At 53.2% G+C, this 12,694-nt stretch overlaps 1 protein-coding gene across 1 annotated transcript in view; it reads left to right on the forward strand.

The window, feature by feature from the left end:
- The window catches only part of LOC118701295 (maestro heat-like repeat-containing protein family member 1), a 20,221-nt gene extending 7,988 nt beyond the window's left edge, over nucleotides 1-12,233 (forward strand). Inside the window, exons 3-9 of the mRNA XM_036405929.2 lie at nucleotides 414-560; nucleotides 1,513-1,701; nucleotides 3,053-3,205; nucleotides 3,293-3,427; nucleotides 5,816-5,918; nucleotides 8,755-8,820; nucleotides 11,737-12,233. Of these exons, the coding sequence (XP_036261822.1) occupies nucleotides 414-560; nucleotides 1,513-1,701; nucleotides 3,053-3,205; nucleotides 3,293-3,427; nucleotides 5,816-5,918; nucleotides 8,755-8,820; nucleotides 11,737-11,822 (879 nt within the window). The 3' untranslated portion in view covers nucleotides 11,823-12,233. The remainder of the gene's footprint in view (nucleotides 1-413; nucleotides 561-1,512; nucleotides 1,702-3,052; nucleotides 3,206-3,292; nucleotides 3,428-5,815; nucleotides 5,919-8,754; nucleotides 8,821-11,736) is intronic.
- Nucleotides 12,234-12,694: the final 461 nt, after the last annotated feature.

The raw sequence follows: 12,694 nt of genomic DNA on the forward strand, positions 1-12,694 counted from the left end.
CATCATCCATCCATCCATCATCCATCATCCATCCATCCATCCATCCATCCATCATCCATCCATCATCCATCCATCCATCCATCCATCCATCCATCCATCCATCCATCATCCATCCATCCATCCATCCATCCATCTATCCATCCCTCATCCATCCATCCATCATCCATGGATCCATTCATGGATCCATCTATGGATCTATCCATGGTTCCATCCAACCCATGGATCCATCCATGAATCTATCTATGGATCCATCCATGGATCCATCCATGGATCCATCCAACCCATGGATCCATCCATGAATCCATCTGTGAATCCATCCACGGATCCCTCCATCCATCCATCCATGAGCTCCCCCCTCATCGATCCAGGGGGATTTTTCCCGGCCTATCCCGAGGTTTTTTTCCCTTCTCCAGCTCCTCAACCACAACGTGGTGAACGACCTGCTCCTGCTGGAGCCGCTCCTGGACGCGCTGACGGCTCTGGAGAAGGATTCCTGCCTCCTGGTGCGCGTCCTGGCGCTCCGCGGGCTCGGCAACGTGGCCTCGGGATCCCCGGAACAGGTGGGATTGGGGATTTGGAGGGGCACTGGGAATGGATTCCCTCCAAAATGTTGGGATGAGTTTTTTGTGGGATGGAGAGGAAGCTCCAGGGATTGGGATGCACCAGGAGGCTCCGAATCCTTAAAATCCCTCAGCGGCTCCCGGGAAGTTTTCTGGAGCCATTCCCAGGAATCCCGGGCAGTGCCGGAGCCTTTCCACAGCCCCATTTTCCAGGGATCCCCAGGAACGTTTCCCAGAGCCGCAGGAATTCCAGCTGGGATCGGCCCCTTTTCCCAGCTTCTCCCGGGAATCCTCAGCCTCAGTCCCTGCCCTGCTTCCCCAAGCCCCAAATCCCAGAATTCCACCAAATTCCAGGGGAACATTCCCGACAATCCCAACCTGAGGCCTTTCCCTGGGTCCTGTCCCATTCCCTGGGAACAGATCCCGCCCTGGATCCCCCTGGATCCCTTTGGATCCCTTTCATCTCAGTTTCCTCTGGGATGAGCCCCAACAGCTCCTTCAGCTGCCCCTGAGAATTCCCCCATTCCCAACCACGAACCCACCAAACCTGTCTGCCTGCAATTCCAGTTTGGAATATTCCCAAAAATCCCAACTCCAGGCCCTTCCCTTTGTCCCTGGCAGCAGATCCTGCCCTGGATCCCCCTGGATCCCTTCAATCCCACTTTTCTCTGGGACAATCCCCCCCGCCCTCCCGGGGCTCTGCGATCCCGGTTTCCCCGGCTGCGATCCCGGTTTTCCTGGCTGCGATCCCGGTTTTCCTGGCTGCGATCCCGGTTTTCCCGGCTGCGATCCCGGTTTCCCCGGCTGCGATCCCGGTTTTCCCTCTGTGATCCCGGTTTTCCTGGCTGCGATCCTGGTTTCCCCGGCTGCGATCCTGGTTTTCCCTCTGCGATCCCGGTTTTCCCTCTGCGATCCCGGTTTTCCCCGGCCGCGATCCCGGTTTTCCTGGCAGATCCGGAGGCACGGCTCGCAGCTGCTGGCCTCCATGGTCAACGGCATGGACGACAAGGACGATCCCAACAATCTGCTGGCGCTGGAGGCCATGTCCAGCCTCTCCAAAATCCTGGATCACCTGGAAGAGCGGGACGTGCAATCCACGCTGCTCCGCGTCGCCATCCGCATCCGGCCCTTCTTCGACAGCGTGAGCAGCCCGCCCGCAATTCCCGGAGTCGGGAACGGCGTTGGGTCCATCCCGGATGTGGGGTGTTCCCATCCCGGGTTTCTCCTCGGGATGGGGTTTCGGCTGGATCTTCATCCGTGCTCCAGTGCTGGGCTGAGGGTCCCACTGGGATTGGTCCATCGGGATTTTCCCGTTGGGATTGGCCCGTTGGGGTTTTCCCCGTTGGGATTGGCCCGTTGGGATTGGCCCGTTGGGTTTTTCCCACCGGGATTTTCCCGTTGGGTTTTCCCCATTGGAATTGTCCCACCGGGATTTTTCCATCAGGATTTCCCCATTGGGATTGGCCCACTGGGATTTTCCCGTTGGGATTTTTCCATCGGGATTTTCCTGTTGGGATTGGCCCATTGGGATTGTCCCACTGGGATTGTCCCACTGGGATTGGTCCACTGGGATTGGTCCGCTGGGATTCGTCCTTTGGGATTTTCCCCTTGGAATTGTCCCATTGGGATTGGTCCATCAGGATTTTTCCTGTTGGGATTGGCCCATTGAGATTTTCCCGTTGGGTTTTCCCCATTGGAATTGTCCCATTGGGATTTTCCCACTGGGATTGGCCCCAGGCTTGGGGGACAACCAGGATTGGGATGGTGGGAAAAACGGGATGGGAATGGTGGGATCAGAGCACAGGGATTTGGGGATCCCAGGATGGCAATGGTAGGATTACCATGATTGGGAATGGTGGGATCCCAGGGTGGGATTTGGGGATCCCAGGATGGGAAAGGTGGGAATGGCAAGGTGGCGATTTTGGGATCCCAGGATGGGATTTGGGGATCCCAGGGTGGGATTTGGGGATCCCAGGATGGGAAAGGTGGGAATGGCAAGGTGGTGATTTTGGGATCCCAGGATAGGATTTGGGGATCCTAGGATTGGGAATGGTGGGATTATCGTGATTGGGAATGGTGGGATCCCAGGGTGGGATTTGGGGATCCCAGGGTGGGAAAGGTGGGAATGGCAAGGTGGCGATTTTGGGATCCCAGGGTGGGATTTGGGGATCCCAGGGTGGGAAAGGTGGGAATGGCAAGGTGGCGATTTTGGGATCCCAGGGTGGGATTTGGGGATCCCAGGGTGGGAAAGGTGGGAATGGCAAGGTGGCGATTTTGGGATCCCAGGGTGGGATTTGGGGATCCCAGGGTGGGAAAGGTGGGAATGGCAAGGTGGCGATTTTGGGATCCCAGGGTGGGATTTGGGGATCCCAGGGTGGGAAAGGTGGGAATGGCAAGGTGGCGATTTTGGGATCCCAGGGTGGGATTTGGGGATCCCAGGATGGGATCCATGGGATTTCCCCCCGTGATTCCCGTGTTCCCCGTTTTCCCAGGAGCACGCCGAGCTCCGGCACTCCTCCATCCTCCTCTTCGGGAACCTGTCCCGCTTCAGCCGCTCCGACTCCGAGGTTTTCTCGGAGCAGATCCTCAACGGGCTCGTGACGCTCCTGCTGCACCTGCAGGACCCCCAGCCCGACGTGGTCAAGGTGGGATTGCCGGGAACCCCCGGGGCTCCCTGAGGCCCGGCGGGATCCCCCACCCACGGCGAATTCCCGGCTTTCCCGGCTCTCCAGGCCTGCAAGTTCGCGCTGAGGATGTGCGGGCCCAGCCTGGGCTGCGAGGGGCTCCGGGAAATGTTCGGGAATCACCTGCGGGAGGAGCGGGGGCTGCACTACGGGGAGTTCATCAACGACGCCGCCAAGTTCCTGGTGCGACAGCACGGGGATATTGGGAATTTGGGATATTGGGATATTGGTATGTTGGGATATCGGGACATGGGGAAGAGCAGGGGCTGCACTACGGGGAGTTCATCAACGACGCCGCCAAGTTCTGGTGCGACATCACTGGGACATCATTGGGACGTTGGGACACTGGGACATTGGGAATTTGGGATATTGGGATAGTGGGACATTGGGACATGGGGATATTGGGATATTGGGACATTGGGATGTGCGGGGGCTGCACTACGGGGAGTTCATCAACGACGCCGCCAAGTTCCTGGTGCGACATCATGGGGACAGCACGGGGACATTGGGAATTTGGGACATTGGGATATTGGGATATTGGGATAGTGGGACATTGGGACATGGGGACATTGGGATATTGGGATATTGGGATGTTGGGACGTTGGGATGTTGGGATATTGGGACATTGGGATATCGGGAATTTGGGACATTGGGATATTGGGATAGTGGGATACTGGGATATTGGGACATTGGGATTTGGAGATATTGGGACATTGGGATATTGGGATATTGGGACATTGGGATATTGGGATATTGGGAATTTGGGATATGGGGACATTGGGATATTGGGATATTGGGATACTGGGATACTGGGATATTGGGATATTGGGACGTTGGGACATTGGGATATTGGGACATTGGGATATTGGGATGTTGGGACATTGGGACGTTGGGACATGGGGATATTGGGATATTGGGACGTTGGGACATTGGGATATTGGGACATTGGGACATTGGGACATTGGGATATTGGGATGTTGGGATATTGGGATATTGGGATATTGGAATGTTGGGACATTGGGACATTGGGATATTGGGACGTTGGGACATTGGGATATTGGGACATTGGGATATTGGGACGTTGGGACATTGGGATATTGGGATATTGGGATGTTGGGACATTGGGACGTTGGGACATTGGGATATTGGGACGTTGGGACATTGGGATATTGGGATGTTGGGATATTGGGACGTTGGGACATTGGGACATTGGGATATTGGGATGTTGGGATATTGGGATATTGGGACATTGGGACATTGGGATATTGGGATGTTGGGATATTGGGATATTGGGACATGGGGATTTGGGGATATTGGGACATTGGGACATTGGGATATTGGGAATTTGGGACATTGGGACATTGGGATATTGGGAATTTGGGACATTGGGATTGGGAATGTGGGGGTGGGATTGGGATTGGGTTGGGGACACCGTGGGGCCTCGGGGTTTTCCCATTTCCCTGCGTGTCCGGAGTGTCCCCCATGTCCCATATTCCAACATCCCCCCAGTCCTCCCAGTGTCCCCAGTGTCCCCAACATCCCCAGTGTCCCCAACATCCCCAGTGTCCCCTGTCCTCCAGTGTCCCGAATGATCTCAATGTCCCCAATGTCCCCAATCCCTGCATGGGAATGTCCCCAGTGTCCCACACTTCCCTGCTGGCTGCACTGTCCACAGTGTCCCCTCTGTCCCTGCTGTCCCCTCTGTCCCCAATCCCACACTGCCCCAATGTCCCCACTGTCCCCAATGTCCCTGCTGTCCCCCATGTCCCCGCTGTCCCTGCTGTCCCCAATGTCCCCACTGTCCCCAATCCCACACTGTCCCCAATGTCCCCAATGTCCCTGCTGTCCCCAATCCCCCAGTGTCCCCAATGTGCCCACTCTCCCTGCTGTCCCCAATGTCCCCACTGTCCCCAATGTCCCCAATGTCCCCAGTGTCTCCGCTGTCCCCAATGTCCCCATTGCCCCCTGTGTCCCCAATGTCCCTTCTACCCCAACATCCCCAATGTCCCCACTGTCCCCCAATGTCCCCAATGTCCCCTCTGTCCCCAATCCCACCCTGTCCCCAATGTCTCCACTGTCTCCAATGTCCCCATTGCCCCCAATGTCCCCATTGCCCCCAACACCCCCAATGTCCCCGCTGTCCCCTCTGTCCCTGCTGTCCCCAATGTCCCCACTGTCCCCAATCCCACCCAATGTCCCCAGTGTCCCCAATGTCCCAAATGTCCCCAGTGTCCCCATTGCCCCCAACACCCCCGCTGTCCCCGCTGTCCCCAATGTCCCCACTGTCCCCACTGTCCCCATTGCCCCCAACACCCCCAGTGTCCCCGTGTCCCCTCTGTCCCCGCTGTCCCCAATGTCCCTACTGTCCCTACTGTCCCTGCTGTCCCCAATGTCCCCGCTGTCCCCGCTGTCCCCAATGTCCCTGCTGTCCCCAATGTCCCCGTGTCCCCGCTGTCCCTGCTGTCCCCGCTGTCCCCGCTGTCCCCAATGTCCCCAGTGTCCCCAATGTCCCCAGTGTCCCCAATGTCCCCGCTGTCCCTGCTGTCCCCAATGTCGCCGCTGTCCCCGCAGATGCGCAGCCACCCTGCTCTGCTGGGCCGCCTCATCTCCACCAACCTCTTCTACTTCAAGAGCCCCTGGCGGGAGCTGCGGGCGGCGGCGGCCATGTTCACCGGTGAGGGACAGCGGGGACGCCGCGCTGGCCTCGCCACCCAGCGCGGTGACATCGGCCCTGGGCGTCCCCGCTGCGCCTCTGGGCTCCTTCGGGGCGGCTTTGGGTCATTTCGGGGTAATTCTGAAAGTTTGGGGGTCCCTGGTGACCCCAGTCGTGCTGCCTGGTTCTGTCACCCACTGCGGTGACATTGGTGGCTTTTGTCACCAGCAGGTGACATTGCTTTGGAGGCTCCCGAGGGGTTTTGGGGTGGCTTTGGGTGGTTTTAGGGCGTTCTGGGGGGATTTTGGGGTCCCTGGTGACCCCAAACCTGTCCCCTGGTAGGTTCAGGTCCCTCTTCTCCTTGGTGTCACCACAGTGGTGGCTTTTGTCACCAGGGGGTGACATCGGTCCTGCAGGTGGCCAAGGGGTTCTTTAGCTGCTTTTGGTTGTTTTGGGGTGATCCTGGATGGTTTTGGGGTGATATTGAAGATTTTGGGGTCCCTGGTGACCCCAAACTTGTCCCCAGGTGGACTCAGGTCCTGTCACCTCTTGGGGTCACAGTGGTGGCCTTTGTCACCAAGGGGTGACATCGGCCCTGGAGGTCCCCAAGGGGTTTTTGGGCTGGTTTTGGGTGGTTTTGGGACATTCTGGGCTGGTTTTGGGTGGTTTTAGGACATTTTGGGCTGGTTTTGGGGTGATTTTAGGACATTTTGGGCTGGTTTTGGGTGGTTTTGGGACATTCTGGGCTGGTTTTGGGTGGTTTTAGGACATTCTGGTCTGGTTTTGGGTGGTTTTAGGACATTTTGGGCTGGTTTTGGGGTGATTTTAGGACATTTTGGGCTGGTTTTGGGTGGTTTTGGGACATTCTGGGCTGGTTTTGGGGTGATTTTAGTACATTCTGGGCTGGTTTTGGGGTGGTTTTAGGACATTTTGGGCTGGTTTGGGGTGATTTTAGGACATTTTGGGCTGGTTTTGGGGTGGTTTTAGGACATTCTGGGCTGGTTTGGGGTGGTTTTGGGACATTTTGGGCTGGTTTGGGGTGGTTTTAGGACATTTTGGGCTGGTTTTGGGGTGGTTTTAGGACATTCTGGGCTGGTTTTGGGGTGGTTTTGGGACATTTTGGGCTGGTTTTGGGGTGGTTTTAGGACATTCTGGGCTGGTTTTGGGTGGTTTTAGGACATTTTGGGCTGGTTTTGGGGTGGTTTTAGGACATTCTGGTCTGGTTTTGGGGTGATTTTAGGACATTTTGGGCTGGTTTTGGGGTGGTTTTGGGACATTCTGGGCTGGTTTTGGGTGGTTTTAGGACATTTTGGGCTGGTTTTGGGGTGGTTTTAGGACATTTTGGGCTGGTTTTGGGGTGATTTTAGGACATTTTGGGCTGGTTTTGGGTGGTTTTGGGACATTCTGGGCTGGTTTTGGGTGGTTTTAGGACATTCTGGTCTGGTTTTGGGTGGTTTTAGGACATTTTGGGCTGGTTTTGGGGTGATTTTAGGACATTTTGGGCTGGTTTTGGGTGGTTTTGGGACATTCTGGGCTGGTTTTGGGGTGATTTTAGTACATTCTGGGCTGGTTTTGGGGTGGTTTTAGGACATTTTGGGCTGGTTTGGGGTGATTTTAGGACATTTTGGGCTGGTTTTGGGGTGGTTTTAGGACATTCTGGGCTGGTTTTGGGTGGTTTTGGGACATTTTGGGCTGGTTTGGGGTGGTTTTAGGACATTTTGGGCTGGTTTTGGGGTGGTTTTAGGACATTCTGGGCTGGTTTTGGGGTGGTTTTGGGACATTTTGGGCTGGTTTTGGGGTGGTTTTAGGACATTCTGGGCTGGTTTTGGGTGGTTTTAGGACATTTTGGGCTGGTTTTGGGGTGGTTTTAGGACATTCTGGTCTGGTTTTGGGGTGATTTTAGGACATTTTGGGCTGGTTTTGGGGTGGTTTTAGGACATTCTGGGCTGGTTTTGGGGTGATTTTAGGACATTTTGGGCCGGTTTTGGGGTGATTTTAGGACATTTTGGGCTGGTTTTGGGTGGTTTTGGGACATTCTGGTCTGGTTTTGGGGTGATTTTAGGACATTCTGGTCTGGTTTTGGGTGATTTTAGGACATTTTGGGCTGGTTTTGGGTGGTTTTGGGACATTCTGGTCTGGTTTTGGGGTGATTTTAGGACATTTTGGGCTGGTTTTGGGTGGTTTTGGGACATTCTGGGCTGGTTTTGGGTGGTTTTGGGACATTCTGGGCTGGTTTTGGGACATTCTGGGCTGGTTTTGGGGTGGTTTTGGGACATTCTGGGCTGGTTTGGGGGTGATTTTAGGACATTCTGGGCTGGTTTTGGGGTGGTTTTAGGACATTTTGGGCTGGTTTTGGGACATTCTGGGCTGGTTTTGGGTGATTTTAGGACATTCTGGGCTGGTTTTGGGTGGTTTTGGGACATTTTGGGCTGGTTTTGGGGTGGTTTTAGGACATTTTGGGCTGGTTTTGGGGTGGTTTTGGGCTGGTTTTGGGACATTTTGGGCTGGTTTTGGGGTGATTTTAGGACATTCTGGGCTGGTTTTGGGGTGGTTTTAGGACATTTTGGGCTGGTTTTGGGGTGGTTTTGGGACATTTTGGGCTGGTTTTGGGTGGTTTTAGGACATTTTGGGCTGGTTTTGGGGTGGTTTTTGGGGAATCTTGGAGCATCTGGTGACCCCAAACTTGTCCCTGGTGCGGTCACCTCCTGTGGTGGCTTTTGTCACCAGGGGGTGGCATCACTCCTGGAGGGTTTTGAGCCGTTTTTGTTCAGGTTTGGGATATCCCGATGGGGTTTTTTGGGGTAATTTTGGGGTTTTTAGGGAATATTTCAGTCCCTGATCCCAAAATTCCCTCCAGGGTTCCTGGTGCTCCACATGGACGAGGAGCAGGGCCAGCAGGTGGACCTGGACCAGCTCATCTCCGGTGAGTGGGAATTCCCAAATTCCTGGATTCCCGAATTCCAAAATTTCCAAATTTCCACTTTTCCAAATTTTTCCCATTTTTCAGGCCAAAATCCCTCATTTTTAGGGAGAAAAATCCCATTTTTTTGGGAAAAAAAATCCCATTTTTAGGGGGAAAAAACCCCATTTTTCAGGCCAAAATTCCTCATTTTTAGGGAAAAAAACCCCCCATTTTTAAAGGAAAAAATCCTTAATTTTTAGGAAAAAAACCCCATTTTTAGGGGAAAAAAAATCCCATTTTTAGGGAGAGAAATCCCCCCATTTTTTCAGAAGAAAAAATCCCGTTTTTCAGGCCAAAATTCCTCATTTTTAGGGAAAAAAAATCCCATTTTCAGGGGGAAAAATCCCATTTTTCAGGCCAAAATTCCGAAATTTTTTGGGGAAAAAATCCCTTATTTTTAGGGAAAAAAAAAATCCCATTTTTAGGGGGAAAAAACCCCATTTTTCAGGCCAAAATTCCTCATTTTTAGGGGGAAAAAAAAAATCCCATTTTTAGTTAAAAATGCCCCCAATTTTTGGGAAAAGGAAATCCCATTTTTCGGGCTGCAGGAGCCCTCCCGGGAAGGGCCCTCCTGGCTCCCCCGCTCCCCATGAGTTCATTTTTCTGCATTTTCGGGATTTTTTTTTTTTTATTTTCCCCTCTCAGCTCTGACCTCATCCCGTGGAGCCGAGCCCGGAAAATTCCCGACCTTTCCAAGGGAGCCGCAAAAAACTCTAAAAAAGGGAAAAAATTTCACTTTTCCAGCGGCTGCGAGGGCCCTTCCAGGAGCAAAGGGGGGGGAGGAGGCGCTCGCCCGGAATTCGGGGAATTTTTGGGATTCTGGGGAAGGGACGGGGCGGGGGGCTCTGACCCCGACAGAAATGGGGGAAAAATCCCCAAAAATGGGGGAGAAACCAGGAAAAAACTTGGGAAAAAAAAAAACCAAAAAACCCCTGGATGCGATCCCGGCTCCTGGGAGCTGCTCCAGGATTTGGGAACGGGGGTGGAGAAGGAACTCGGGCCGAGAAAATCCCGTTCACTTCCCCTTCCATTGTTTGGGACCATCCCAAGGTTTTCATTGTTTCACTTGAATTTCAGAGGGGTTGGGATCAGCCCAAAACTCTACTGGGAATTTTTCGGGATCATCCCGAAACTTTCATTTTAATTGTAGGGATTTTTTGGGGTTCGTCCCAAACATTTAATTTTAATCTTTTGGGCTCATCCTGTACCTTTAATTTTAGGGTTTTTTGGGATAATCCCGAGCCCTGACTGTTAATTTTTTTGGGGGGGGATCATCCTGTACTTTTAATTTTAATTTTAGGTTTTTAGGATCATCCCGAGCCTCTCCTTTAAATTTTTTGGGATCATCCAGAGGCTTTCCTTTACATTTTAATTTATTTGGGATCATCCTGAACGTTCCATAATTTTAATTATTTGGGATCATCTCAAGCCTTTCATTTTAATTTTAGGGTTTTTTTGGGATCATCCAGAGTTTTTCCTTTCAACTTTAGGGTTTTGTGTGGGGTCATCCCAAACATTTAATTTTAATTTTTTGGGATCATCCTCTACCTTTAATTTTGGGTTTTTTTGGGGATCATCTCGAGCTGCTAATATTAATTTTTTTGGCTCATCCCAAGCCTTTAATTTAAATTTCACTTCGTTCCAATTTTTGCTCTTCCCACCAAAAAAAACAAACGCAAAAAAAAATCCCCGGACAAACAGGGAGAAAGGAGGAGCTGAGCTGGGATTTTCCAGGAATCTTTCCCTGTCAGTCCTCAAATCCTGGATAACAATGGGAATAAAATCCTCTTTTTTTTTTTTGGGAAAAAAATCCATAAAAATTCCCAGATCCGGCAAATCCGTCGGGACCGGGAATTGTGGGATGGGGGGATTGGAAACTCCTGGGAGTGTTGGGAATTTGGGGCTGGGTTGGGAGTGGATCCCGTGGGATTTTCCCAGCAAAACCTTTCCCAAGCCCCGCTCCCAAACCCTGGAGCGGCTCCTGGGAGCCGGGAATTGATCCGGGGGGAGGCAGAGAAATTCCAGGGGGAATCCAGCAGGGAAAACGTGGGAATGTGATGGGAATAGAGCAGGAATCCAGGGAGAATGCCGTGGGAATAATAATGGGAATGCCGTGGGAATAATGGGAATGCCGTGGGAATAGGGTGGGAATTCCTGGGATTTCCTGGAGTTTTCAATATCCAGGGCAGGGGGATCCCAATCCTGATCCCAATCCTGTTCCTGATCCTGGTCCTGATCCTGATCCCGATCCTGACCCCGATCCTGATTTTGATATCAATCCTGATCCTGATCCCAATCCCAATCCTGACCCCAATCCCAATCCCAATCCTGACCCCAATCCCAATCCCGACTCTAATCCTGATTCTCATTCCGATCCCAATCCCAATCCTGTTTCTGATCCTGATCCTGAGCCCAATCTTGATTCTGATCCTGACTCCAGTCCTGATCCCAATCCCAAATCCCAATCCCAAATCCCGATCCTGATCCCAAATCCCAATCCCGATTCCGACCCCGATCTCGATCCCGATCCCAAATCCCAAATCCCAAATCCCAAATCCCAATCCCAAATCCCGATCCCAATCCCAAATCCCAATCCCAAATCCCGATCCTGATCCCAAATCCCGATCCCAATACCAAATCCCAACCCCAAATCCCAATCCCAAATCCTGATCCCAAATCCCAAATCCCAAATCCCAATCCCAAATCCCAAATCCCAATCCCAAATCCCAAATCCCGATCCTGATCCCAAATCCCAATCCCTATCCCAAATCCCAATCCCGATCCCAAATCCCAATCCCGATTCCGACCCCGATCCCTATCCCAAATCCCGATCCCAAATCCCAAATCCCGACCCCGATCCCTGCTCTGCGGTTCCAGCCCTGAAGCTGCTGCTGCAGGATCCGGTCCCGGCCGTGCGGGTCAAGGTGGCCGAGACCCTGGGACGCCTCGTCCGCCTCCTCTGAATCCCAGAATTCCTGAGAATTCCAGGAAATTCCCAGCTCTGAGACCCTGGGACGCCTCCTCCTCCTGCTCCTGCTCCTGCTCCTCTGAATCCCAGAATTCCCGGGAATTCCCGGCTCCGCTCAGCAATACCCCGGGGGATCCCAATCCATGGGCAAAGTCTTCCATCGCCTTCATCCTCGGGGGCAAAAAAAGTGGGAAAACGGCCGGAATTGGGGGTGGGATCTGGACGGAGCCCAGTCCCACCCCTGCAGCCGCTTCCCGATGGATCCGGGATCCATCCCCGCCCCTCCAGCCCCATCCCTCGCTGCTGCTTCCCGGTGGGTAACGGGATCTGTTCCCAATATTCCCAGCTGGAATTCCCCCCTGTACAGAGACCTGTTTTTAAATAAAGCTTTTGGCTCCTGACCCCACTCTGGAATTTTGGGGTTCCTCAGGATTTGGGGGACGGGAAGGGGCGGGCGGATCCCGCCTGTGTCTCCATGGGGATGATCCAGGGGGTTCTTCTTGGCTCTCACCCACAGGGAAAACCTTGGAATTTCCCGGCTGCTCCTGCCCCATTTCTGCCCCACCTCCGGCTTTTCCTTTGGGATCCTGGTCCAGGTCCCATTCCAGGTCCCATTCCGGGTTCTATCCCAGATCCCATTCCAGGTCCCATTCCAGGTTCTATCCCAGATCCCATTCCAGGTCCCATTCCGGGTTCTATCCCAGATCCTTTTCCAGGTCCCATTCCGGGTTCTATCCCAGATCCTTATCCCAGGTCCCATTCCAGGTTCTATCCCAGATCCCATTCCAGGTCCCATTCCAGGTTCTATCCCAGATCCCATTCCAGGTCCCATTCCAGGTTCTATCCCAGATCCTGGTCCAGGTCCCA

Source organism: Molothrus ater, unplaced genomic scaffold, assembly GCF_012460135.2.
Source record: "Molothrus ater isolate BHLD 08-10-18 breed brown headed cowbird unplaced genomic scaffold, BPBGC_Mater_1.1 matUn_MA564, whole genome shotgun sequence".
In the NCBI taxonomy this organism is placed as follows: Eukaryota; Metazoa; Chordata; class Aves; order Passeriformes; family Icteridae; genus Molothrus; species Molothrus ater.